Source organism: Adiantum capillus-veneris, chromosome 24 (assembly GCF_014529385.1).
Source record: "Adiantum capillus-veneris isolate H3 chromosome 24, ASM1452938v2, whole genome shotgun sequence".
NCBI lineage: Eukaryota > Viridiplantae > Streptophyta > Polypodiopsida > Polypodiales > Pteridaceae > Adiantum > Adiantum capillus-veneris.
In genome coordinates this window covers 8,720,266-8,731,594 of record NC_140954.1, presented here as the reverse complement: position 1 = coordinate 8,731,594, position 11,329 = coordinate 8,720,266, and the positions used below count along the sequence as shown (strand labels likewise).

Genomic DNA, 11,329 nt, shown 5'->3' with positions numbered 1-11,329 from the left:
TGATGGGTTTATCTCACGCCCTAGGTACATGGACACCGACCTTCTCATGTCATTAGACATGTTGTTGGTCAGCTATGCACCTCCTCTCACCCATTGGAGATAGAGACTAGCCAATACATAGGTATACTCCCAAATTTTGCCAATGCACAACATACTAGATCTGTGGGCGTTTTCACTGCTTATTCAGAGAGGGCTTTGGCCCCGTCTTCCCACATCATGGTTTATTATGATCAGATTTGCCTAGGTCTATTCTTGTTGGAGATCAGTAGACTCACAGAGACTGCGCTCAGGAGCAGAGGATCTACACATAAAGGATCCATGCAAAGGCAGATCAACCTATATTTTGCAGTGGGACTACTCGGGATGGCCCACCATAGGTTACCCAATCACACCCTCATTGGGGCATTCTTCTTTATCCAGCCATCCAGCTTGGCTTGCTCATGATGCCTGAGGATGCGAGGATCTTCACATCATAGACAAGGTCTACATCGAAGAATCTCATCAAAGTCATTAACTTTCTCCCAAGCATAATCCACAAGTCTAGCCTTAATAGCAATTACATCATCATACTCAATTTGCATGATGCCAATCAATTTTTTTATGCCTCATCAAACCAAACACGTTCCTTCTCATCACATGTACTCCGAATCCCCAAAGCATAAAAATCTGATGCATAAGAGCATGCTAAGAACTCAAACAAGTGTGATCAGAAATAGGTGAGTATGATGGTGTGATTGCTGTAAGGTGTTATGCCTTTCTCCAAATGCAAGCACCTATGCTTGCACCTTGAAAGACCACAATGAGATTACTAGTATGGGGTGTTGGAGAAACATGTTGTGCTCGGCAATGCTTTGGTCAATACGTATGCCAAATGTGGTTCCCTTACAAAAGCACAAGAACTATCCTCTCTGGGATGTCATTGCTTGGAGCGCATTGATTGCAAGCTTCTGTTATTAAATCAGATATTATATTCACAAAGGTAGAGCATTTGTATATAGAAAGTACACAAATATGGATTGAAATACAGGAGCTCTTCAAATGCTGGAAAATATCCACCTTACAAGGGGAGTAACTGGATACACAAACGAGCCACATTCAATAACTGATGTAAATCTGATTACAATATATGAGAACTTTGCTCAAATGTACAGTTGTCATCCTCTATTTGACTTCCCATGTGCGTGGCCTAAATGGGTGGTATTCTTGAGAGCCAACAAATAGGATAGTTAGCCGCAAGTGTGTGGATGGTTTGAGGTCACCCTTGAACTGAAATGAATATCAGAAAATTCATTTGGTAAAAGAATGGATTGGCCTATTCAATGAGGCTAAAAACTATTGCCGCGCACTAAGCTTAGCGTATAAATTACAACAGGGAGGGAGGCTCAGTGTTGGCGTGTTTGACTCTTCGGTAGAAAATCATGTCGGCGCCACATCCTCATTGGTGAAATTGGACCTGTACATACGTGCAGGGCTTAGACCGCCTAATCCCCTTAAATCTTGTATACTCATCATAACTGAGAAGGACTAGAATGTTAGGACATTTACCTTTCACATGCCTTGATAATAGCTTCAGCACTTCATCCACAATAATAACCTGTGAGTTGAAGCCAAGTAAACAAACGAGGCTTTAGATACCATGGTTAGCAGTTCTCGGTAAAAGCCTGAAAATGCACTTACAGGAAAGGACAACCAAAACACAGCTTTCCATTCTGTCCATGAAAGCCAAGTCACCTGTCGTAGACAAAGACGTAGGACTTGGTTGCCTAAATTCTGGTTCACTATGCAAAGCAAAGAACGACTATACCACACTTACAGAGAACATCACTGAGAGCGGCCGCACATAAAGAATCAGAAAATGTAGGACCATTGTCACTGCAATGGATCCAAGAAGCCATGGATTGCTCCAGGGAGGCAGAACTCTGTAAGGCAATGAATATTTTGCATAAAGATAAATGTCTCTTTTATCACAGCCAAAGCTAGTTAATGCGAGAAAGATCATGTACTTATCAAAGCATGTGCAGTGACGCTTACAATATGCTCTGGTTCTCGCTCAAGTTGTTTAGAGCATTGAACATCTCAACAAGAACAAGAACACTCATAGAGATGGTTGATGGATGTTTGTCCTGAAATATACTGCAAGAGAAATGAAATTCCCCTTCCACACAGCTGTCAAAACTCACCTGTAAATTCCAATCATATTCAACACTTATCAGTAACCTTCTTGGTCAGCAGATCAATCACTGGCGTGCATCTTCATACCAGTTCTCTGTACTGAAGTTTTGGCCCCCCTTCATAATACAAGAACCACCACGCAAATCCTACAACCGTGGCAAGGCCAACATATGCTACACAAAGGTATGAAACAGAACTTTCAGACCAAGGAGACAACAGTTAATATGAACTTTGTCCAGGGAGGTTAATCTTTTCTTTTTAATGCAGTAGGAACTATGAGCTACCTCCGATGACGAGGTACCGGAAGAAAAGCCATCCATTAACAATAGCCTCATCCATCTGTGCCAACAAATATATTTCAACACCTACTAAAACAATTGGCCATGGCACCGATTACACAATAGGACATGGTGTACCTTCCTGGGGCGCATCATCATCACATTCCGGTCTTGCTTATTGAAGCCAATTGCTGTTGCAGGGAGCCCATCTGTGACTAGGTTTACCCAAAGCAACTGAACCTGCAACATATCCAAACAGATAAGGCTGTGCATGAAAATTGCTTGTTCTCACATTACAACAGTTTTTGAATAAAAACATGCTAAGGCCTTGATTGCTTCTCGGGGTTTAGGGTAGGAACAAAAGGCTTACCGGAATTAGTGCTTCTGGCATTCCCAGCATGGCACCAACGAATATACAAACTACTTCTCCAATGTTCGATGAAATCATATAGCGTATGAACTGTTTTGTGTTATTGTAAATCGCTCGTCCTTCTGCAACTGCCTGCCCACAGAAACACACAACAGTACATTCTTCTACCGTTGTCCATTATGTTATGGACTTCATAAAAAAAGGTATCGTAAATCCTACAGTACTTACTGCGACTATTGTTGCAAAATTATCATCTGACAAAACCATATCAGATGCACCCTGCAAGTAACACATACAGCTTAGAGTCTTATAACTTCTCTTTCTCAACAAAGTTAGTAACAGGAGACCTTAGCCACAGCTGTTCCAGAGCCCATGGCAATACCAATGTCTGCCTTTTTCAAGGCAGGAGCATCGTTAACTCCGTCACCTGTCATTGCAACCTGCATCAAACAACTTTTGGATTCATATGTAGTGCGTACTGTCTTTACTTAGAATCAAATTTTCCAGTACTCATAACTGCATGCAGTATCGTAACTGATACTATAGTCATCAGTAATCTTTGCTGTTTAAAATGCACCAGCAACTCGCACGAAACTCACTACTTCATTTTGCCGCTTTAATGCTTCCACCAGCATGCTTTTGTGTGCAGGTTCCACTCTGTAAAATCAAGTAGCTTTAGATGATTTAACTTCTCAAGTCAGCTTTAAATTACTCTGTAAAATCAGACACTTCTAGATACATGACCCTGACTGAAACATGCTTTTGAAGGTGTTGTTAGTCCTGATTAGTTGCTAGGACCAATTAAAAACCATCAAAAACTGTTTTTTACCACCTCCAAAGATATCAACCACTTCCGTTGTACGGAAACTTCATTAGGATCATCCCAAGCTCATGATGAGGTATGACACACGCAGGTAGTTTCCAGGTTCACCATACATCTCTTATTAGGATACAGAAAATTGCTATGACACATAAGTATATGCTAGAGTTTACATTGCAAGAATGCCGATAGTACATGACATCCCGTCATTCAGAGAGAGCATGCATATTTACCTTATGACCATTAGTTCGCTACACAATAGTCAGCTTCTAGCTAGTCTAGTTGTATCAAACCATGACATCATAAAAAATATGCAAGTGTTTCTCTGTAAAGAAAGACATCTGCTTATAAACTACCCTGTAAAAGTCTTGGTTTTTCAACATTTGAAGTAAAACCTGTAGTTCATACCCTCTCAGAAAAGTTTCATTTCATTTTACCGTGACAAGAGGACTAGATTCTGAAGAGCAGCAGTTTGTTGTAGGGGTGACAGAGATGCAAATTCTGATGCAGTGTACGAACGACCCGTTTTGTCATCTAATTCATCAAAAACTCCAATCCGCTCGCAGACTGCCTCTGCTGTTGCCTGTTCCATTTATCAACGTTGAGAGTTAAATGAGTAAGGATTCCTGGTGTCCAAATAATGGAGTCTCCAAAACTCAAACTGATAAACTGTGAAATATTTCTCACTTTGTTGTCTCCGGTAGCAACGATGACACGGATTCCAGCAGCCCTGCAAGTTGCCAAAGCTTGCTTCACCTTATCTCTGGGTGGATCTAGCATACCCACCTGAAGTACGGAATAGAGTCAAGACATGAACACATCCTAACTATGAAAATAAGGCACATTGTGCTGTAAATGAGAAATCTCGAGAGCAAGCACACTTGATATCATACAAATATCTAATTCAAGGCAGGTCAACATACCAAGCCGACAAATGTCAAGTTACATTCATCTTCGGGAGTCAGTGTTTGCTTGTCTACTGGCATCAGTTTCAGAGCAATGGCCAGACAACGTAAACTTTCCTTCTCACATAGGCTAGTCATCACAAAAGACAAGATGAGAGTGCTTATTTGTTCAAAAAAAAAATCAACTCATACAAGATACAAAGACTTTGCGAGAGAAACCCAAAAGAAGGGTTTGAAGTAATCTCAGAAGTTTATCAGACCAAAAACTCAATTATAAGCCATGTAGCAAGGACCAAATACTCCCAAGGTTGCTAGGTACGAAAAAAGTGGTCCAAAACAAATTTAAAACAATGTGGCTTTAAACAGGTCCTGGCCACACCTACAGAAGAAACAGTGTGTGTAATATGCACATTATGGCCAATTTTCCTGTTTGAACAAACAAAATCCTTTAGTAATTAACCAAACATGTAAGGCCGTATGTATGGTGAGGGGCATAGGGAAGCTCCCACGATACAACAATGAGACTCAAAAGTGAGATCGAAGGGCGCTTTTTATGAAATCTATTGGATGGCGTTTCAGAAACCTCCCCAAACCTTTGAACCCTGTTTGAAACTCCATGGCCACTATGTGCAGGAACAGAAAAGGCCAACCAAGCTACTGCACGCCAAGTGGATTCCATGTCAAGAGGGATAGTACGTATGAAGCGCAAGTTCTCAAGCCCTATCTGTTGTGCGCTTGAGCAATCCCTATGTCTCCACTGGATGGCCATACGCCGCACATACTCGTGAGTCGCCACTGTATGCTAAACAACTCCCAACAGCTGCACTCCAGTAATCCACCAATCATAAAAGAAGGCACATTCTCCAAGATCCGTCTTTCTTCAAGACCAACAACACTGGAGAGCAATATGGTGAAGTACTATGCTGGACAAGACCCTTTTCCAAGAGGTCTTTCACTTTGCCCCAAGCTCAGCAAAGTTCTGTACTCTCATCCAACGTGCTGGGATCGGTACCCATGCAATATGGAACCAGTCCTGTTTTCATCTTGCCTTTTCTTCCACGTTCCTCAGCTGCTCTCGAACTCTCAGGCCTCTCGTCGTTTTGTTCTTTCTGTGCCTTTTTAGGGCACTTCGCGGAGATATGTCCAGTTTCCCCGCATCCAAAGCACTTCCCTTCCCTGATTTAGCGAGCTCTCTCTTGTGGAGTGAGTTTGGGTCGTGCATCTTTCTTTTCTGGGTTGCTCTTCCTCTTTCTACTTTCATTTGTCGAAGTCTGTTCGGCTCTTTGCGTCATGATCTCATCGGTGGGGTAGGTCAAACTGCCTGAGTGAATGGCAAAACCTCGTTTGGCATGACTCAACTCCTGAATGGAAGCTGACATCTGTTCCAAGCAGTGATCTCGAATCTCTGTAGGTAGACCCAAGGTAAACCGCTCAATCTGTTCCCTGAACGAGATCTTCTTAAATGAAGAGGCGGGTAGAAAAGAGCTTCAGAATCTCTCGCATAAGCGTCCACTGTATCCTTCTTGGTCATCCTAAGATGGTTCCAAGCAGTTCGTATATCGCGTTCATACTCTCGAGTCAACCAAGAAGAAATAAAAAGCCTCTTGAATGTCAGCCATTTAACTGGCGCAGTCTTGTTTAATAGAAGCGTGGACCACCAAGTTCGAGCATTCCCCTTAAAGTAAGAGGCAGCTCTCCGAATCTTAGAGTGCTCTCAGTAACGCCCTCCCGCGAAAGCGATGCCAAACTGCTGTACAAAAGACAAAGCCTTCGAAGCATCTTTATATCCAAAAAATGTGTCAAATTTAATTGACTGTCCACCTTCCTTAAACTCTTGGACTTTTCTTGCTTTTGTCTTCCAGAAAGTCACACTGGTTGGCTTTGTAAAAAATTATTCTTCTTTGCATAAAAGTTGCTAACATCAGAGTCCGAACTGTCTGTAGATGAGTCCTCTGTAAAACTGTCAAATCACGGGGCGAGATTTGGACTTCTTTGCCTTTTTCTTGCCCTTTCCGAAGTGTTGCTTCTTGCTTCGCTTTTTGCCTTTTCTGTCTTCTTCGCTCGAGTTAGATGAGCTAGAAGAACTGTCAGAAGAAGAAGAAGAATTGGGTACTCCTTCAAATTGAACACGCTTCTTCTGTTTTCTGGCCTTTTCAAATGTAGATCGACGACCCAAATAACCCGGGAAGTAAGTGCCTTTCTTCTGCTTTTTGTCGTGCTTTTTAGCTTTGTTTTGCGCGTCAAAAAGCTGAGCAATTCATGCATCAACCACCTCTTCTAATTCCTTCTCTGTATACTTCTTCGGAGTAAGAGGTTTCTTGAGAGCGGGTTTTCGGGGTGGTTTTGTGGTCTTCTGCCACTGTGTGTGCATCTCCTCGAGTTGTGAGAGGTCTGCTCACATATTTAAAGATTACAAGGAATACTAAAAGTAGAGCTTAAAAGTTGTTAAACTCAAAAGCTTTGATAAATAAAGCCCTCATAAAATAAAGCAAGAGCCAAAAAGCTGTAAAATAGCACCGGAAATTCCGCCGTGATTTGCGGACTGCCACGTCAACATTTCGCGTAATTTTCAGGAATTCCAGCCACATCAGCAGTTAGCCTCATTTCTGGTGCTGGCCAACCTGCAATCCATGCTAGGAGAGGATGTGTGTGTATGTACTGCCACGTCACCAGATTGTGACAAGCTACTCCTCCGATTGCCCACAGAGAGAGAGAGAGAGAGAGAGAGAGAGAGAGAGAGAGAGAGAGAGAGAGAGAGAGAGAGAGAGAGAGAGAGAGAGATGAAATGAAATGAAATGTTATATTAACGTCTTCAAACGCGCAAAATGACCTATGAGACCAATCTGTTACAAAATAGTGAATCTGATACCATGTCTGGGTACAAAAGAACTAGAACAAAACCACTACTACTACTAGAATCCGTCCTCATCTGCACTCTCGACATCTGCACTCTCGATGTCGAGAGAGTATGGCTCGAATCCTCTGCTGTAGTCTCCGTCGATGCTGTGTAGCCCCTCTCCTCAATCGTGGCCGTCCGGAACTTGGTAGCTCCACTACTCGGTCAATGAGAGTGCCGGTAGTGGTCGAATGAGTGTGGGCCAAGCTTTGCAGTGATGGTTGCTCCTCTGGCTGTACCATAACTAGTGAAAAGAAATCTGTAATCTGTCTCTAGGACTCTCTCTCTAGCTCTCCCCAGTAAAGTGTCTCTATGTCTGTGTAACTCAAGTAGATATAGTCCAAGACATCTCTGGTCCTCATAACTCATGACCCTAGATAAAGGACCGAAACCTCTCTGAATAGGTAGTAGAAACGGCCCCGTATCTCATAGTACACTGTGCAGTGACATATGTAATGTAACTCTGTCTCTCGCTCTATCTGGCATAAGCGGCATATCCTGTTGTCTGCTCATATCCCTCTAAATCTACCAGTCTCAATCTCCAGCTGATGTGAGGATGTGTGTATCTGACCAATGGCACAACGCAAACCATGAGACGTGTGTGTCCATGTAGTTGGGTCGAATCACAAACCCATCTCTTGTGAGGTGGAGAAGATGCTCTCTATAGAAAGCCATCTTTGTGCCCAACTCATGAGGCGGATCTATCCATGTACTCCTGGTGTCCAGCTGGATAAGGTCCCGACGAATGAGTCTAGTTATCTCCACCCGGTGTAAGAGACAGCGAGGGTGCCTGAAGAGAGTACTGGAAAGGAGGCGGCCTGTCCATGGTGAAGCCATGCGTCTGAAACCATGATGTCATCTGTGCATACCAACATGAAGTGCCCTTGTAGAGCTAACTGTTTGAAAGACTCAAGGGCCAGTCTAGCATATCTGTCTCTAGTAGTATCCCATAGGCTGTGCACAAAAGAGACTTGATGTAGTAAGCGCCTCAATCTCCATAGGGGGGACAGCTAGCTCTGCTCGAATGATAGCATGAGGTACAGAGTCCTTGGCTCTAATCAGTCGAGAGATCATAGATACCAAGGGCCTCTCCATACGTCTCCAACCATCTTGGCCTATTGAAGGTCCCCATACCTGCACCCCATACAGCATAGCTAAGGCTACTAAAGTATCGAAGAGCCATAACTTTGTTCGAGGTTCCTGGAACTGAACCTGCGAACACATCCTCTCCAAGCCTCCCAAGGCCGCATAAGCTCTTGTCAGTCTAGTCTCTGCTGCTCTCACCAAAGAAAACCTCGGTCCACTGAAGACTACCCCAAGGTAAGTGTATGCATATGTATACTCCACAATATCTTGACCATATCTAAAAGTAGGTGTTGATCTCCTGATCCACTGTGGTATGGTGTTAAACACCATAACTGTCACGAGGACGTGGCAGCTGTTAACTATGTCACGAGGATGTGGCAACTGCTAACCTTAGTTGTTGGTTTCTTTCCAATGATTTTTGTTTTATTTTTGAGACCCTCTTTTGAAGTTGCAAATGGTCGGACATTGTAGGGCCAATGTGAACGGTAGTTTCACCCGCAGACGGGATGTTGGTCGGCATTGGAATTCGTATAGTAAGAGGATATCTAGGCTCAGTGCAAGGTCCTGTAGGTCCCCTCGTCGCACTTAGTAAGTTGGGTGGATACTAGGAAGTGAACTCAATAAAGGCATAAAGTCAAGGTGGGATCACCAACAGAAAGTATCTGACAGTTGGGCCACATTGCACTTTTGGATGCGGTCCCAATGAGGATAGATGGTCAGATGACCAGTGGGAGCCCAACGGAAGCATCTCCTAAAAATTAGGGAATTGCTATTTTGGGCCGTGAAATGTGTTCGCGTCATTACCTTTGGTATGACAAGGGGAACATTCTACAACTCTACCGCGAAGTCAACTAGGCAACCAGTTGGGAGATTTTTAGGCGGCAACCCCGAAACGGGCAAATGCTTGTAAATGTGCCAAGTGGCACTTTCCTGTGTACTTGCCTCATGCAAAAAAATGGGCGCTGAATTTTGGCTGGGAGAGGCCTCATTTTGCAATTGTCACAGGTTAAGATCTATAAAGTGCCTTCTTTCCACTCTATATACAGTGTGGTGCTAGGAGTGGTGCCCTGCACACTACACACTGCTCTCTCTCTCTCTCTCCCCTACGTGCAGTTATGTGATGCCCCACAAGAGGGCTCTTCATTTGACAGATGTACAGCTGTGAGGTTTCATGCTTTTGTGCTGAGGCAAGAGCCTCCTTGAGAAGGAACAGGGGTAGCTAGTTGCTACTCCAAAGCAGGCACCGGTGAGGGTCATAACCTCACCGTATAGGTGCGTTTCAGCGCTGTGTATGCGCTGTAAATTGACTGTTTTTCAGCCATACGGATGCCAGAACCATTGGGAATAGTGCCCCACTCCCAGAGGACAGTTAGGGGACTGTTTAGGGCTGAAAACAGGTCAAAAACCAGTAAATACAGCGTGCTGAATTTACTGTTTTTGGGCAGGAATAAGAGGGTTTATGCCAGTGGAAGTGAGTTCGAACAGGGGAATTAGTTACGCGCAAGTTTTGGGGCTGTTGTGTTGCCAAAATTTGGCCAAACAGGTGGTATCTAGCTGGATACATGTAAAGGATTCCCATGACTCTACTTTGTAATTTACCCTCTCAAAATATAAAGAAATACCGAAAGGGGCGCCAATTTTGGGGCCTACAGGTTGTCGGCGTTTGCTTGGAGCATTCTAGCTTCCGAGTCGTGTGTGTGCTTAAGTGTTAATTCCCGTCGCAAGTTTCCTTTGCACGTTCTCTGTGTGTGTGTCTAAAGTAAAGAATTTGGGGTGAAAGCCAAAGCCTACTGCCCCACGGGCCGGTTTCAAGGTTCCATTGCCGGGACATCGATCACTTTTTCCTCAAGAAGTGAGCCCCGCTTGTTTTAGGTAAAGACACAGAGTAGAGGGAGGTGGGATTATACTAAGGCCGACAAAGGGAAGGGCATTATGGAAGAGGGTTCCTCTTCGAAGGACAGACAGGAAACTGCTATGGTGTTCGAGATTGGTGAGAGCTTACGGCCACGTCAGTCTATACCTCCTGTTGATGTGAATGTCCCTCCAGTAGTACAGGGCTTTATGATTGGGCAACTTGAGGATGATGCGTTTAGAACTCAGTTAGTTGCCGTGGTGAATGTCTTTTCGCAACTGGTGCAGAATCCATGGTTTATGGAGTTCTTGCAAGCGCCACCAGTGCAACAGCAAAATAGGCAACCTACACCGCGTACAGAGCTTGTTGAGGCTCAAGCCCAAGTACTTCACGCGACTCAGCAGGATAGGGAACACTCGCATGTTGCAGAGTCAGGGGCTCCAAAACACGTTCCTCCCGTGCTTGAACAGGTGGCTAGAACGCCTATTCCACAGGTTATGCCAGTTCAGCCCGCCACCTTTCAGAGCCCGCATGCTGTCTTGATTGGACACGGAACTGGTTACCAGGCAATGCACCCAGTTTTTCCACCACCCACGGTACATCCCAGGTATTTCGGAGGTGGATCAGCGTTCCAAAGTATGGTTGGTTATGCGCCTGGAAGTCAGCCGTACATGCCAGGAACAGTATTTGGTGGTATGCAAGGCATGATGCCAAATCTCATGTATGGTAGCATCAGCATGCAGCAAGGTTTTTAGTGCAACCAGGGCCAGTTTGGGGTGCCATAGGGTCATTTTGGCATGGTTGGTTTTTCTGGACAGCAACCAGATATCGCACCTCTGACGCAAAATGTTAATGGCCAAGATGTGCCGATCATGCCTACTACAGTGCCCATGTTGCAGACCATTCCTTATGACAACTTGGGGACACTAGAAAAGCCGAAAGCTTACAAA

The 11,329-nt window shown here is 44.2% G+C and overlaps 1 protein-coding gene across 5 annotated transcripts in view; it reads right to left on the bottom strand.

Moving 5' to 3' along the window:
- Positions 1 to 995: 995 nt before the first annotated feature.
- Positions 996 to 11,329, bottom strand: part of ECA3 (endoplasmic reticulum-type calcium-transporting ATPase 3) — a 215,251-nt gene continuing 204,917 nt past the window's right edge. For all 5 annotated transcript variants that reach the window (XM_086497970.1, XM_086497971.1, XM_086497972.1 and 2 more), the window contains 15 exons: positions 4,564 to 4,675; positions 4,328 to 4,426; positions 4,078 to 4,223; positions 3,420 to 3,477; positions 3,168 to 3,260; positions 3,049 to 3,099; positions 2,821 to 2,952; positions 2,589 to 2,690; positions 2,457 to 2,511; positions 2,260 to 2,345; positions 2,032 to 2,180; positions 1,814 to 1,919; positions 1,678 to 1,731; positions 1,546 to 1,594; positions 996 to 1,453 (listed from right to left, as the gene is read on the bottom strand). In XM_086497970.1, the coding sequence (XP_086354096.1) occupies positions 1,383 to 1,453; positions 1,546 to 1,594; positions 1,678 to 1,731; positions 1,814 to 1,919; positions 2,032 to 2,180; positions 2,260 to 2,345; positions 2,457 to 2,511; positions 2,589 to 2,690; positions 2,821 to 2,952; positions 3,049 to 3,099; positions 3,168 to 3,260; positions 3,420 to 3,477; positions 4,078 to 4,223; positions 4,328 to 4,426; positions 4,564 to 4,675 (1,363 nt within the window). In that variant the 3' untranslated portion in view covers positions 996 to 1,382. The remainder of the gene's footprint in view (positions 1,454 to 1,545; positions 1,595 to 1,677; positions 1,732 to 1,813; positions 1,920 to 2,031; positions 2,181 to 2,259; positions 2,346 to 2,456; positions 2,512 to 2,588; positions 2,691 to 2,820; positions 2,953 to 3,048; positions 3,100 to 3,167; positions 3,261 to 3,419; positions 3,478 to 4,077; positions 4,224 to 4,327; positions 4,427 to 4,563; positions 4,676 to 11,329) is intronic.